The sequence below is a fragment of the Balaenoptera physalus genome, assembly GCF_965194825.1.
Source record: "Balaenoptera physalus genome assembly, chromosome: 17".
NCBI classification, from domain to species: domain Eukaryota; kingdom Metazoa; phylum Chordata; class Mammalia; order Artiodactyla; family Balaenopteridae; genus Balaenoptera; species Balaenoptera physalus.
Genome location: NC_138895.1, coordinates 57,001,552 through 57,019,019, shown reverse-complemented (window position 1 = coordinate 57,019,019; position 17,468 = coordinate 57,001,552). Strand labels below are relative to the sequence as shown.

Genomic DNA, 17,468 nt, shown 5'->3' with positions numbered 1-17,468 from the left:
TGAACTGCTATCAAGGAGGCTTTGCTATGCCTTAAATAAAATTTGCCATACTAAATTAAAAAAAAAAAAAAACCATGAAGAGTTTTCAAACTTTGCTAATTAAATTCCTAGTCTGATAACCTAATTTGACTGTTAAAGTTTAGCAACTGAATGACTCTCACTGACTTCAGTTAGCTTGGAGACAAAATATTATATCAACAAATATTTATAAGCATTCCCTGTGGCAAAAGTATGTGTTAGATAATGTAAGGAAATGAAACTGAAGACAAGACCTCTACTCTGCAGGAATTTTTCCTCTGGATAAGTGTAGAAATCACCTATACAAGGACACAAATAAATCAAAGCGATATTTCATTAGAAAATCTGATCCCTTGTGGGATGTTACAAGAAACATCATTTGCCCACAACTGTTTCAAATTCTGAACTCCCAAAGCAAAAATTCCAAGCATTACCTATCAACAGACACAAAAACTAGAAGAGAAAATGATCTTTTAAAGCAGAGATTAAGATAAAGTCTCAGAGATAAGATAGACCTCTCCAAATAGCTTTGGTTTCAAATCCAAAATATTTTGTACTCAATTTCATGAAATCTTCCCCCATCACATTCACTATGAAATGTCAATTCTGAGGAGTGACATCACCAAGATGGCAAAGTAGGAGACCTCAGACTCCATCTCCCCGCAAGGATCAACAATTAGACCGCTATCCATGAACAAAGCCAGCTCTGGGAGAACTCAGGAGTCCACTTAAGATACTTTAGCAATACAGAGGAACAAAAACCCTGAGAATAAACACACAAAAAGGATAGGAAGAACAGCTCCATTTTGCCTCCTTCATCTCCCTAGGCCAGGAAGGAACTCCCCAGCTAGAAAAGAGTTCCCCTCACTAGGAAAGAGAAAGCAGGGTGAGTCATCAGCTTCCCCAGCCTTTCAGTTCACTATAAGAAGAATCCACTTCAGTTTCAGCCCACCAAGAGACTGGCAAAGCTGAGACATATAGATACAGCTAGGAATAAGGAAGAAGGGCAAGGGCTACCAGTATCAGCCACACAGTGGAAGTGACCGTGATTCCCAGCGAACTCCTCTACAGAAGACCCGAGCAGATTTTGCTACTGAAGAAACCAGTACAACCACAACAGAACCCTTACAGATTTATCTGCTTTGTGCCCCACAGGTTTTCATGTTTACAGATGCCAAATGCCTGAGTATCTCTCCTCACTCCCCGCTTCCCTCCTTATCAGAGCCTGGGATCTGCACTGGCATCCCGGCTCTGTGGCTGCATGAGTGCAAAACACAGCCTTAGACCCCAATGGCTGACCCCCAATGCCATGTGCATGCTTGGGGCTAGCTCCTCCAGCTGTGCACTTGTACAACTCCAGTTTGATTCCTGTCACCAACCTTCGCTGCATTGAATGCACCCATGGCAAGACCCTGCAGTCACAAGAGTGTATGCTGACAGCCAGGGCCCCACAACTGCCAGTATGCCCAGTTGACCTTGGCATGTGCTGCTTGCCCTGGCCCCTACCACTATGTCTGTACCTGCAACCAGCCCCTATCATTACACAGGAACCTGCAGCTGGCCCCCAGATCCACATACCCCTGACTCCAGCCACCACCACTGGCTTGATCCCTAGCCACTGGACCTGGAAACACAGCTGAAGAACCAATAACCCTCGCAGCCATTGAAGATCCCCCACAGTGCTCACCAAGGACCACATAATTTCTGATATTATGTACTCCAGTTGGCCAAGTCATTGAGACGGTACACCCCTCCACAGGACCCAGAGCCACCACATGCACGCACACTTGGTGCCCTGAACCACTAGACCCAGGGTCACATCATGCGCCAGCATGCCCCACCACACAAGTGAAGGTCTTTTCTTACTGAAGTCAGTCCATAAACTCTGGCAGAGGTGACTGCTTCTTCAAAAGTGCAGACACCTATGCAAGACTACTGGCATCATAAAGAATCAGGTAAATATGATACCACCAAAGGAACACAGTAAATTTTCAGTAAATGATGCCAAAGAAATGGAGATCCAGGAATTGCCCAATAAATAATTCAAAATAATTGTTATAAAGATTCTCAGAGAGTTGTAAGAGAACACAGATAAACAATTATTGAAGTCAGGAAAATAATATAAGAACAAAACAAGAAGTTCAACAAACAGAAAACATGAAAAAGAGCCAAAGAAAAATTTTGGAACTGGAGAACACAATGACTTCACTGAAAAAGTCAATAAGAGCTTTAAGAGCAGATGGCACAAACAAAGCAGAAGAAAGAAATAGTGAGTCCAAACACAGATCATTTGAAATTATCCAGTGAGAAGCAAAAAAAAAAGAATGAAAAGGAATGAAGAAAACCTACAGGACTAATGGTAAAAGATTAAGAGAAACAACCTAGGCATAACTGAAGCCCCAGAGGGAGAAAACAGGGAGAAAGGGGTAGAAAGCTTATTTAAAGAAATAATGTCTGAGAATTTCCTAAACCTGGGGACAGATTTGGACATCCAAATTCATTAAGTTAACAGGTCACCCCAAAATTTCAATCCAAAACAACCTTCTCCAAAACACACTATAATAAAACTGTCTAAAATCAAAGAGGGAATTTTAAAAGCAGCCAGAAGAAAAAAATATTTTTCTCTCATAAAAGGGAACCCCCATAAGGTTATCAGTGGACTTCTCAAACCTTGCAGGGTGGGAGAGAGGGAGATGATACATTCAAAGTGCTGAAAGAAAAAAACTGCCAACCACAAATACTTTACCTGGCAAAGCTGTCCATCAGAAATGAAGGTGAGATAAACACTTTCCTAACAAACAACAGCTGAGGGAGTTGATCACCACTGGACTTGCCTTATAAGAAATGCTGAAAGGAGTTCTTCAACCTGAAATGAAAGGATGCTAATTAGTAACATGAAAACATATGAAAATATACAACATACTGGTGACATTCAGTATATAGTCAGATTCAAAATACTCTAATACTATGATATGGTTGTGTGCTAACCACTTAACTCTACAATAAAGGTTAAAGGAAAAAGTAGTAAATATAGCTATAGTTACTATAATTTGTTAATAGATACACAATATAAAAAGATATAAATTGTGACATCAAAAACATAACATGTGGGGAGAGGAGTAAAAGGGTAGAGTTTTGTATACAATCAAAGTTAAGTTGTTATCAGCTTAAAATAGACTGCTATATCCATTAAGATACTCTATGTAAGCCTCAGGATAAATGCAAAACAAAAAACTATACTAGATACATACAACATAAAAAGAAAGGAATCAAAGTATACCACTATGGAAAATAATCAATTTACAAAGGAAGACAGATAGAAAGGAAGAAACGAACAAAAAAACTACAAAGGATCCAGAAAACAATTAAAAAGATGACAATAGTAAGTCCTTACTATCAATAATTTCTTCAAATGTAAATGGATTAAATCTCCAATCAAGAGGCATAGAGTGACTAAATGAATTTTTAAAAACCCAGACCCAACTATATGATACCTAAAGGAGACATATTTCAACTTCAAGGACACACACAGTCTCAAAGAGAAGGAATGAAAAAATATATATCATGTAAATGAAACCCAAGAGAGAGCAGGGTAGCTATATTTATATCAGATAAAATAGACTTTAAGTCAAAAACTGTAACAGGAAACTAAGGTCATCATATAATGATAAAGGGGTCAATTCATCAAGAGGCTAAAACAATTATAAATATATATGAACCCAACACAGAGTACCTAAATATATTAAGCAAATGCTAACATATGTGAAAGAAATAATAGCCAGCAATACAATAATAGGAGGAGACTTCAATACCTCACTTTCAACAATGGATATATCATGGAGACAGAATATCTATAAGGAAATGTGGAACTTAAACTGTACTCTAAACCAAAAGGACCTAAAAACATATATGGAACATTCCATTCAACAGCAGCAAAATATACATTCTCAACTGCATGTGGAACATTTTCCAGAATAGATCATATGTTAGGTCACAAAAGTTTCAGCAAATTTAAAACACTGAAACCAAACTAAGTATCTTTTTTGATCACAATGATATGAAACTAGAAATCAATAACATGAGGAAAGCTGGAAAATTTACAAACACATGGAAATTAAACAATACACTCCTGAAAAACTGAGTCAAAGATGAAATCAAAGATAAATTAGAAAATGTATCAAAACATATGATATTGGAAACACCACATGCCAAAATGTATGGGATGCAGTAAAAGCTATGCAAAAGAAAACTTCATAGCAATAAATGCTTACATTACAAAAAGAAAGATTTTAAATAAATATCCTAACTTTACACCTCAAGGAACTAGAAAAAGAAAAATAATTAAGCCCAAAGTTAGCAGAAGTAAGCAGATAATAAAGATCTGTGCAGAAAACAATGAAATAGAGAATAGGGAAACAATAGAAAAAAAAAATCAGTGAAACTAAGAGTTGGCTTTGTAAAAAGGTAAAATTCACAAACTTTTAGCTAGATTTTCCAAGAAAAAAGAAGAGTGGACTTAAATAAATAAAATTATAAATGAAAGAGGAGACATTACTACTGATACCAAAGAAATACAAAGGGTCCTAAGAAACTACTATGAACAATCATACACCAACAATTGGACAACTTAAAAGAAATGGACAAATTCCTAGAAACATACAACCTACCAAAACTAAATTGGGAAGAAACAGAAAATCTCAACAGACCAAATACTAGTCAGGAGATTAAATCAGTAATCAAAAATCTCCTAACAAAGAAACGCCCAGGAACTAATGGCTTTACTGGTGAATTCTAACAAACATTTAAAGAATAATTAATGCCAACTTTTCTCAAACTCTTCCCAAAAAAGGAAGAGGAGAAAACACTCCCAAACTTATTTTAGAAGGCCAGCATTATCCTGATACCAAGTCAGATAAGAACAAATAAATTCAGTAAAATCTGCATATACAAATCAGTTATGTTTCTATACACTAACAATGAACTATCTTAATAAGAAATAAAAATAACAATCCCATTTACAATGGCATCAAAAACAATAAATTTAGGAATAAATTTAACCAAGAAAGTGAAAGATCTGTACACTGAAAATTATAAGACATTGATGAAAAAAATTAAGGATACAAATAAATGGGAGATATTCCATGTTTATGGATCAGAAGAGTTAATATTGTTAAAATGTCGATACTACCCAAAGCCATCTATAGATTCAGTGTAATCCCTATGAAAATTCCAATGAAATTTTTTACAGAAACAAAAAACAATCCTAAAATTCCTATCAAACCACAAAAGACCCTGATTAATCAAATCAATCTTGAGAAAGAACAAAGCTGGAAGCATAACACGTCCTGATTCCAAACTATATCACAAAGCTGTAGTAATGAAAACAGTATGGCACTGGCATAAAAACAGACACATAGACCAATAAATCAGAATAGAGAGCTCTCAGAAATAAATCCACGCACAAAAGCTCAACAAATATTTGACAAGGAACCAAGAATACTCAATGGGGAAAGAATAGTTTCTTCAATAAATGATGCTGGGGAAACTGGATATCCACATGCAAAGAATGAAATTGGACCCCTATCTTACACTTCTCACAAAAATTACCTTGAAATGGATTAAGGCCTTAAACATAGAAAATACCTAGAAGAAAACAGTGAAAAAGCTCCTTGGCATCAGTCTTGGCAATAATTTTTTGGATACGACACCAAAAACACAAGCAACTAAAGCAAAAATCAACAAGTAAGACTATATCAAACTAAAAAACTTCTGCACAGCAAAAGAAACAATCAACAAAATGAAAAGGCAACCTAAGAAATATAAGGAACTCACACACCTCAATAGCAAAAAAAGAAAGAAAGAAAGAAAGAAAATCCAATTTAAAAATGGGCAAAAACTCTTTTTCCAAAGAAGACATACATACAGTGGCCACCAAGTATAAGAGTGCTCAATATCAATAGCCAACAGGGAAATGGAAATCAAAACTACAATAAGATACCACCTCACACCTGTTAGAATGGCTATCATTAAAAAGACCAGAGATAACACATGCTGGAGAGGATGTGGAGAAATAGGAACCCTGGTACACTGTTGGTGGGAAATGTAAATTGAAACAGTCAATGGAAAACAGTGTGGAGATTCCTTTAAAATATTAAAAACAGAACTACCATATGACCCAGCTATCCCACTTCTGAATATATATCTAAAGGAAATGAAATTACTATCTTGAAAAGATATCTGCACTCCCATGTTCAGTGCAGCATTATTCATAATAGCCAGGACATGGAAACAATCCAAGTGTCCATCAATGGATGAAGAGATAAAGAAAATGTGAGATATATATATAATAATTCAGCCATAAAAAAGAAGGAAATCCTGCCTTTTGTGACAAGATGGATGGCTTTTGGCTTTTGAGGGCATTAAGCTAAGTGAAATAAGTCAGAGAAAGACAAATACCGTAAGATCTCACTTATATGTGGAATCTAAAAACGTCAAACTCATAGAAACAGAGAATAGATTAATGGTTACCAGAGGCTGGAGATCAGAAGAAACGGTGAGATGCTGGACAAAGGGCACAAACTTTTAATTCTAAAATGAATAATTTCTGGGGATCTAATGTATAGTATGAATTATAGTTAACAATACCATATTGCATACTTGAAAGTTGCTGTGAGAGTAAATTTTAAAGTGTTCTCACTGTAACAAGAGTAATTATATGTGGTTAAGGATGTGTTACTTAACCTTATTGTGGTAAATAATTTGCAATATATACGTGTATCTGATCATTACTTTGTATATCTTAAACTTACACAATGTTGTATGTCAGTTATATTTCAATAAAGTTGGGGGAAAAAAAGAAAAAAATTCAATGATTTTTAACATTGCCTAGTATACTGTGTGTGTACTTATGTATATATCCAAAACTCATTATTTATATTATCTCTCAAATATTTCCATAGTTATTTTAGTTGGTAATAGCATGTTAAGATTACCTAATGTCATTGAATCAGGTTTCAAAAATTATAACTCCTGAACTTGATTTGTTAACCATCTCAAGAGGGCACATTGTGTAAATTGCTTAATCTGGAACTATTGAAACCAGTCTATTTTATATACAGTAATATTAAGAAAGTCACATCAAAACAGAAAATATATGAAAAATTCCACAATTATAATATTTAGCTTGATTTTGATTAAAATGTGCCTACTTTTTATAGTTTAGAATAATAAAACCAGCCCAGCAGTTTTTACACTTTAAAAATTATAAAATTTACTCTAGGTGGCGTACTTCTATAAGCTTGTAGAAGGAAAAGAATACAATTGAAAATCATTTTTTGTTATTTCTAATCAATGACTGTTAACTCAAAAACTAGTCTAATGATATGTGAGATTTGTTAATAGAAAATTAAGTTTAAAGTTGCTAAGCTAAATTGGGATATAACTAACAGAAAATACTGTATTATGATTCTCTTTAGACTAGTAAATATTGTCTTGTGGGAAAAACTTTAGAGAAATCACATGCAGAAAAATGAAGTATTTAGCAGTAACCCCCACCCCATGGAAAAAAAATATTGTATTTAACTATTTTTACATCTTTAAAACTTGTTTTTTAAAACTCCCTCTCATTCTAATATTCATTAAGATTGCATTTGTGCAAGCATCAGAGTTCTGACTCTTGGGTGCCATTTGTGATGCAACAATTTGTGATGCAAACATTTGCACCATGTCTATTTCCCAAAAGCCATTAATTTTTTAAAATCAGCATATATATCATGTTACTGGAAGCTCTTTTTAGCAAGACAATTTTCTTCAATTGTTTTTATCTGGAACCACACAACTTTGATTCCCCTCACAAGAACTGTAGTCATATTTATTCCCGTATTTTTAAAAATCAGACTAGGGGGGGCATTGGGGAATTATCAACCAGCAGAGCTGTGTTGTCTCCAGTTCTCTCTGTCATACTGAGTATGACACGTAGACCAGTATAGTGAAACTGGATCCAAAATCAACTGTCATTTGAGGCCAACTCTTGAAACCACTCTACAGTTACCACTCTGGAGAGCTTCAAATTGATTTTAAATTGATGTGATATTTTGGTACACATTGTTACCTAGAGTTTTTAAAGAACATGTTTTTTGATAAACTTCAACTTTTTGGGTCATTCATCTGATACAATCACATTTTCACATAATTCGTATCCATGCTTTCATGTAATATTTAAGCTGCCTAAAAAGGAACTGAATTTGCAATTAGGGATTCTTTCGTAGTGTATCTCTCAAGTTTGTCAGGCATAAACTCAGATTTCCTCGAAGTTACTGTCCATTCATTGTTTGGAAATGTTCATGATTACTTGGACATCTGCAAGTACATATTTCCTTATTAGTGACTTATTTGCCAAATTAATGTCTCTAACTTTGTTTTGGTGGCAGCAGTTTGTTGAGATAGAGGAATTTTTCCAGGACTTAGACTTGAAAATGAGTTTTGCATTCTTATGTTTGTGTTTTTATATTAAATAGTAGAGATGCAATTGACCTTACTGGAATTCAGTCATTTGTGGATTAAATGGTCTGTTGCAATGTTTCTAATTTAACTTTGGGCATCAAGATCTTTCTAATTATTAATTATATTTTTATGCTAAGAAACAAGTATAGAAGACTTGATTTATTCTTGCTTTCTACTATGTCTACAGTAATGCAAAGTTCATACCTTCTACACCTCATTATGATTATTACAATTGGGTGCAAAAATAAGTACAAATATATAAATGGAGAGAGATGAGTATATGAACATGTGTGTGTGTGTGTAGCTTCCATGCTAAAAACTGGAATGACAATAGTGGGCAAAAACATTTATGGTCTCTGACCTCATGTAATTAAAGAATCTATGGCAGGGGGTTGGCGGGGTGGGGGGGGGGAGGAGGGGAGGGAATCACTTGAAAATGATTAAAGTGATAAGTGCTTCAAATGAAAGGTATGTGATAATATAAAAGTATATGAAAAACCATTTCCCAGAGAAGCTCAACATTTGATATTTCCAAGTTGTTTTGCATAATCATCAGCACAGAGTTGTTTTATTTTAGCCATTCTAATAGGTTTTCAGTGGTATCTCATTATAGCTGTAATTTGCACTTCCCTAATAGCTAATTACGTTGAACATCTTTTCATGTGCCACCACTACAGCCTCTTTGTTGAAATGTCTGCTCAAGTCTTCTGCATATTTTCTAACTGGATTGTTTTCTTTCTATTAAATTTTGCAAGTTCTTTATATATTTTGGACACAAGTCCTTTATTGAATATGTTCGCAAGTATTTTCTGTCCATGGCTTGTCTTTCCACTTCTTTAACAGGGTCTTTCTCAGAACAAAAAAATTTTATTTTTTAGAGTTCAATTTATTCATATTTTTAAATAAGGATTACATCTTGTTGTCACCTGAAGAATTTTGGCCTAACCCTAGGTCAAAGGGGTTTCTTCATGTTTTTTTCCTAAAAATTTTAGTTTTACACAATGCGTTAAGATCCATGACCCATTTTGAACATTTTTTTAAGGTGTGAGGTCTAGGTTTAGGGGTTTTTTTTGCTATAAATTCCCAACTGTTCCAACACCATTTGTTGAATATTCAATCGTCCCAGCACAATTCCTCCACTGAATAAATTAGTTTGCCATACTGGTGTGAGTCTATTCTGGACTCTATATTCTGTTCCATGCTCCATGTGTCTATCACTCTGGCAAAACCACACAATCAGTAACAATACCATACTTGCCTGACTGCTGTAGTAGCTACATAGTAAGTCTTGGTATCTTGCAGTCTAATTCCTTTATCTTCATTTTCAAAATTGTGTATGCTATTCTTGCTCCTCTATCTTTTCATATAAATTTTAGAAAGTCTGTCTATCTACAAAGAATCCTTCAGGATAGAAATTGTATTAAACCCACAGATCATTTGGGGTACAACTGACATCTTTACTATGTTGCCTCCCAATCCACGAATATGTTATGTCTCTCCATTTAACTCTTCTTTCATTAGCATTTGTAGTTTTCAGCAAACATATCCCACAGATTTTCTTATACTTAATATTGTATTTTTTAGCAACTGTAAATGAAAATGTCTTCATTGCTAGCATATAAAATTTTTGTTGACCTTGTATTATTCTGTGATCTTGCTAAACTCACTTATTAGTTCCAAGATGTTCTTGGAGATTTCCTGGGATTTTACATGTTGACCATCAGGTTATCTGTAAACAGAGAGTTTTACTTCTTCCTTTCCAATCTGTATGCTTTTTATTCCTTTATCTTACTGCACCAGCTAAGTCATCAAGTACTATAACAAACAGATGTGGTAATTGCATATCCTTGTCTTCTTCCCAATCTTAATGTATTTAGTCTTTCATCAAGTACCATGCTAGGTGCAAGTTTTGTAGATGCTTTTTATCAAATTGAGGTAGTTTCCTTCTATTGCTGAGTTGTTTTTTTCATCATAAATGGGTATTGAATTCTGTCAAATGCTTTTTTCATATCAGTTGATATGATCATGTGCTTTTTCTTATTTTCTTCTTAATATGATGAATTACATTGACCAATTTTCAAATATTAAAGCAAGAGTCTTGCATATCTGGAATAAAGCCCACTTTGTTGTGTAAACAACTCAAATGTCTTTCCATGGTGAATGCATCACCAGACTGTGACACCTCTATACAATGGAATATTATTTAGCAATACAAAGGAACAAATTATTGACACATACAACACTAATAGAGCTAAAGGGAAACATGTTGAGTTAAAGAAGTCAGTCTCAAAAGGTTACAAATTGTATGACTCCACTGATATAACATTTTTACAGTGAGAAAATTATAGCAATAGAGAAACAAATCAGTGGACAGCAGGCATTAGAGTTAGATGAGGATGTAACATGTACCCTGTTAAGAAGCAGCAAGAAGTTCCTTTGTGATATACATTCTATATCCTGATTGTGGTGATGGTAAAATGAATCTACATATGTAACACTTCATAAACAGAAAAGAAAAAAAAAAAGGCATGTAAAAATTGTGACATCTGAATACAGTCTGTACCTGAGTTAATAGTATTGCTGCAATGTCAATTTTCTGGTTTAACAATGTACTAAGGTTACATAAGATAATAGGGAGAAGCTTACCAGTACATGGGAGTTCTCTGCATTGCTTTTGCAACTTCTTGTGAGTCTTAAAGTATTTTAAAATAAGACATTGTCTTTAAAATACAGTAGGAAAAAAAAAAAGAGGGGTGTGACCTCTGAAAGATGAGTCAAGGAAGGCTTTGTTTTACAGAGAGGGAACAACAAGTACCAAGTTTGTAGAAGGAAGCATAACAAGGCCATTGAATTTAAGTGTAGCTAAATTCAGAAACAAAGGGGAAGAGTAGAGGATGACAGTTTACAATTAAGAAAATCTGAATCTTCCTTCCTGGTTCTGACACCATACAGAACCTCAAAGGTCATGTTTAAGGCAACAAATGGGAAACCACTGAAGAGTTTTAAAGAGGGGGGAGGGTAAAAAGGCATTATTAGTGATGTTTTGTCACATTCTAATTGTAGCGAAGAATGGAGTAGGGGAAGTGAAGATGCTCTCTAGTCACTGTTGTAGTCCAGGAGTCATGTAATGGTAGCTTGGTCTAGGGTGCTGGTGGCAATAGAAATGGAGAAGAGTGGATAGATTTGAGGTGTATCATAGAGCATAAAATAGATGGAACATGGTCATGACTTAAAAGACTGAACATGTCCATTAGATTGCTGACACTGAACTAAACTATTTCAAAGGAACAATGCAGGGGGTGAAGGGAATGCCAGACTGGAGCAATTTAAAGAATGGGAAAACAGACATGAGTTTAGACAAATGAGGAAATTTGGCTGTAAAAAAAGAGAAAAATGGGTAGTGGCTGGAGTGGGACTGTGGAAATGAAGGAAGATGTTTTAAAAAGTGGTAGCAAACTGAGCATATTTTAGTGTTAATAGGAAGAATCTAGTTGAAATAAAAAGGAGAAGAGATAATGAAGAAAAAAATAGTTTTAGGACAAATGTGAAGAAAAGATGAAGTTTTGGGAAGTCAGGAAGGGAGTGTGGCAAATTCATTAAGCTAAAGTATGGCTAAAGCATAAAAAATGAGAAAGACAGTGGTGGGAAACAGCTCAGAAAAGGGTAGGGCCAATTTCTTTCACTCTAAGAGGAAAAGAGGTGAATTTGGGCACAAGAATGTCATACTGGGTATGGTTTTATCTCATGACTTCTCTTTTTCTCTGTGAAATAGTAAGAGAGCTATGTTAGTTAACTAGGGCTGCCTTAATAAAGTACACAGAGGACTGGGTGTCTTAAAACAACAGAAATTTATTTCATCACAGTTCTAAAGGCCAGAAGTCCAAGATCAAGGTGTCAGCAGGGTTGGTTTCTTCTGAGGAAACGCTTCTTGTCTTGTAGATGGACATCTTCTCTTCGTCTTCTCATGGTCCTTCTGCTGTATGTCTGTGTCCTAATCTCTCCTTATAAAGATATCAATCATATTGGATTAGGGCTCACCAATATGACCTAATTTTACTTAATGACCACTTTAAAGACTCAATCTCCAAATAAAGTCACATTCAAAGGCACCAGGGGTTAGAACTTCAAATATGAAATTTTGGGCAAGACACAATTCAGCCTATAAAAGAGGTTACTTGCCAAGAATAAGAAGAGAGATAGGATAAATTAGAGGTTCCAAGTGAAAGAGGTTTGAAATAGTTCTAAATAGTTTGAAATACTTCTCACATTAACTATAAATGAAGTAACATCTTTAATGGGTAATTTTGTTTAAATTCAATTTAATTAAAAATGAAATTCTGACTTCATTATTCCATTAAAAAATTCTTTTACAAGCCAGAAAATCTGAATTCTAGTCCTTGCTCTGCTAACAAGCAATGTCCCTTAGGTACATCTGGCTCTCATTTTTGTCAAGGAACAACCTATCAGAGACTAGACATATGCCTTGGAATATGCTAGAAGGAGCACTGACTTGGGAACACCTGACGTCCTGGTCCAATTACCTGCTCTGTCACAGAAGAGCTTAATTTCTCAGAACCTCACTTCCTCACCCTAAAAGGGAGAACAACTAAATCTCTCTAAAGCCCCTCCTACACTCCTACTATAGTTCTTTGAATTTAAGTAAGTTACTTTGAGAATAAAGGGATTATAGCATTAAAGAAAAAAAATTCTTCTAAATATTTGATAATAAAAATTGTATGCTTCCAGCATATTGAAACATTAATTTTCCATTTCAACTTTTTCTACATCCTCCTCTATTCCCAAGTCAATATTATCTTCATGATTAAAGACATTCTAAATATGCCTTTTTCTCACCTCTGTTGGCTTAAATACTAGGTGCTGAGTTGGAACAAGATATTACTTCTTTTGTTACATGTAATTATGTACTTAATTTTAAATCATTACATTCTAAAATAGCATCCCTAGCATGTCTAAAATAAGAGTTTTGCATCTTAAAAAAAAAAGTTGAATGATGGATATATTAGTCAGAAACATATATGGCTAAAGTAACAAAAAATAACAATGGCTTAACAATCAAGAGTTTATTTTTCTCATGTAGTTAGTGCAGAAGCTGGCAATTGCTCTTGTTGGTTCAGGTGTTCAACCAATCAGGGACCCAGGCTCCCAGTAATCTTTCTACAGAACCATCTCTGAAATGCAGCTTTAATTCTCATATTTGCTATTTCATGCTTGTAAGATGGCTATTATACCTCCAGGCTTGTTGTTGGCATTCATGGCCAGAAGAGGCAAAAAGCCTCAGCTCACAAAACCTTGACTTTTTAATTTGAAAGACAGGCCCTTCCCCACAGCTTCTGTTCATTTCATTAGCCCTAATTAGGCCACATGCCCAGATTTTGGATATTTGCACTTTCAAATATGGTGGCCATGAGTCACATGCAGCTATTAAAATTAAAATTAAATAAAAAATTCAATTTCTCGGTTGTCCTGGCTACATTTCAAGTGCTTAATACCCACATACAGCTAGTGGCTACCACATTAGGTAGCACAAATATGGAATATTTCCTTCAATGCAAAAAGTTCTGCCTTGGCATATCACGGACCATATGGAATGAAACCACTTCTGTTTTAGAACAATCATGATACTTCCCTTGGGGCTGAGGGTAAGGTCCAAACCTCCTGGAATAACAGGGATCTGTGCTCCTACCTGAACAATATAGGATACTGTTAACAAGGAAGAAGGAGGTAAAAGCAGTTGGGTGGGCAATTGTCTGCCACAATGAGATTATCACTATATATAACTGAAGTTTATAAATTATTACACATTAACAATGTACTTAATAAATAAAAAATTCCTGGCAAGGAGGTATTAAAATTAGAAAAAATAAAGTGAAACTAAAGGCTGACAGTTATAAGGGACACTAACTTACTTATTACACAAATATTGCTAAAAGTAAACACTACTCTAGTGACTCATGGGAGGAGATTAAAGGGAAGAAAGGTAGTGGAATAATATGTGGGCACTATTTTCTTTATAACAAACAAATCTGAAATGTCTGATTATGTTGAAAATGGTTACTAAATTCATGGACAAAAACAGTGTATCTTGTGACAACAATTATTAATTTATAAGAATTATCTTCATATGGGAAGAGTTATTTCACATCTGCCCATTATTCAGGGCAAAATAAAATGAAAAAAACTGTAAAATGAAAGAATTAGACTAGATGTGGAGAATAATTTACTAACAGAATAATTCAAAAGGTTAAAAAGCTGATACTGACAATAGTTTTCTTCCTTAAGACCTCCAGGTTGTCAATTCTTCCATGATCTCCAATTTGCGCAAATAAAGCAGTAACAAGCATGTCGGAGTCTATTATGTTGGTAATTAATTAATTAAAATTTATATATGTATTTCTATATGTAATATAGAAGTTATGTATATAAATTACAGACTAATACTAACAATATTTGCCCTGAATGAACAACTGCCTATTTTAAAAACTGATTTGTGTCTGAACAAAGTGGTTAACTCTCAAAGTTCTTTCTATTCTATTGTGAAACATGCAAAATACTGCTAAAGGTAGTGTAATGGTTGTTCACTATGAAAAGAGAAAAAAAGGAAGAAGAAATTCTAATTATTATTACTGAGGAGTAATGAGATATGAGAATTGTAAAAATTTTGCTTCTAAAGATAGTTCAGATTTTCTTATTTTTCCTTAAAGTAAAAATAACTAAGCCACTGAAACCCCTTTCATCCCTATTATCTATGTTCTCTAAAAATTATGCCTTTTACATAGAGTTGAAAGTTGGATAAATATAACTTTCATAAGGGTTAAATTTGAATATCATAACATACATGAACCTTAAACCATTTTATAGGTAAAAAAAATCTCAGTTATGTCCCATAGCAAAACAAAATTTTATAAAAAAGATAGTGCTGAACTTTGGAGAATGATGTATTTTAATCAAGATTTATCAGAATAACATTACAGCATATAAAATAATAGCCTACTGGAATACAGAGCGAAACCCAACCTGACGCTATAAAAAGAATGAAAATAATTTGCCAGCATTTTGCTTCTGTCATCTATATATGCTATGTATTTCCTATCACAAATAAAAAGGAGTTAACTAGAAATTGAGTTCTAAAACAATATAGTCACTCACTATTTGAGTATAACAAAAAGAATCTAGAATTTTCATATGCAAGTTTAATAAATCATCAGTTTATTTAACAAGGTTATTTCTATATCAGATTGTGGTTTAAAAGCAGTTATATATGTATGATATGGAAAGAATGATGTACAATCAGTAAGAATCTTGTCAAATCTCTCTTCCATGGGTTTTCCCCATCTTCCTGCTTAGCAGTACATGGCATTTTTAGGTTTATAGAAACACATTCTTTACAACTGCCTTCTTAGCAGAAAATCAGTATATAAATAGCACTGGGCATCTAGTAAATAAGTCACAAACCAGTGAGCTCAATTTTACAGTTGTGAAATGTAATGTGAAAGAGTTTTTGAAACCTTAAGACTGGGTGATCTGCAGTGTTTCCAGCATGTCTTCGACTGCCTTGAGAGAGTATTTGGTTTCCTTCTTACTTCGACCTGCAAACTAATTTTTAGAAAATGCAATTAGGCTCAATTTCAGTGGCAGGTTCAAAATCACAGTCTTACTTTCAAATTGTTAGAGAGTTAACATTATCTATTTTATCACTAGCATGAAATCAGATATGTTCTTTTTCTTCAATAAAAAACAAAATTTGGGTTTTAAGGACATTTTCATTAAGGTTTCATCTTCAACTGACGTATAAAAAAATTTCAGTGTGAAATTGGCCAGTTTAAATAGTATGATAACCTATAAAAACATTAATATGATTTTCAAACTGTACTCCCTCTTCAGACCAGAAAAGTTTTATGAAATAAAAAGCATAATTTAGAAATGAAATTTAGCTTATATTTATGTAGGAATGTGGACTACCTGTGTGGCCTCTAATCAACTTTTTACAATTTCAAACAAAGGTAAAATACAAATGTAAAGAAGTTTTATCAAACATTTTAGAGTTGCAAGATTTCTCTAAAACTACTTATAGTGGGCTGTAATTTTTAAAAATTTCCCAGATTTATTAGTTGACTAGATAATATGTTTCTGCAGCAAAAACCTATCAAATAAAACTATGCTACATATTAAACATTTTAAAACATGCATTTCTAGTTTATTAAGTCATAATTTATTTTATAATACCAAATTGGGATTGGATTTTACAATAAAAACAAAACATAGTGCATTAAATACTATCTTTGTACATTTAAAAGCAAATTCATGTGTATTAAATTCAATATAGTGCATGATAAGTGGGGAAAACACTGTTGAATACCCCATGCTGATTTCAAAATGAGTTTTCTAACTAGACTGACAATTCCCATCATTTATCAGTTTGACTTAACACTACAGATTTCCTAGATAAGTATGTGTTCCTTGTAAAGGCAGGGGAAGTTTTATTATAACTATATTACCTGTTTTTCCCCTGGTTAAAGTATTAACATTTTCTATTAGCAACATACAGTATTTTCAAGTTAACATCTAAGCACTCAGTATACTTTCAAGTGACTGATCTTTCCTTCAAATACCAATGCTGTCTTAGGGACTTAGTACTTGATTTATGATGTGTTCCTTCTCTTTTGTAATTAACTTAATTTGGCAAACTTCTTGTGACCTGTTGAGAAAGATTAAGTGATCAAGCACAGGTAACATCGTAGAAGCAATAGGCTTCAGGAATTGGTAACCTGCCTCTGACCCCTCTGGCTGCAGCTTAACATTATGATTCTCCTATTTCCTAAACCATTAGCTTCTGTGGTTGAATCCTGATTTAATAGAGTAACTAAAGGGGATTTCTAGAGGAAATGCCAGGGAAAGAGAAAAGCTTCTTGTAAGAATCAAGATCACTT

General features: G+C 34.1%; 1 protein-coding gene across 6 annotated transcripts in view; it reads right to left on the bottom strand.

Moving 5' to 3' along the window:
* The window catches only part of EMC2 (ER membrane protein complex subunit 2), a 119,599-nt gene that overhangs the window by 50,104 nt on the left and 52,027 nt on the right, over positions 1-17,468 (bottom strand). For 3 of the 6 annotated variants that reach the window (XR_014255855.1, XR_014255856.1, XR_014255857.1), the window contains exons 11-12: positions 16,047-16,134; positions 2,765-2,884 (exon numbers count right to left, since the gene is read on the bottom strand). Coding sequence is in view for 3 of the 6 variants with exons in the window: in XM_082434334.1 (XP_082290460.1) it covers positions 16,048-16,134 (87 nt within the window). In the remaining 3 variants the exon portion in view is untranslated. Of the gene's footprint in view, positions 1-2,764; positions 2,885-12,349; positions 12,522-15,100; positions 15,120-16,046; positions 16,135-17,468 lie in introns of those variants that run through there. The other 3 variants (XM_082434334.1, XM_082434336.1, XM_082434335.1) reach the window with 2 other exon arrangements.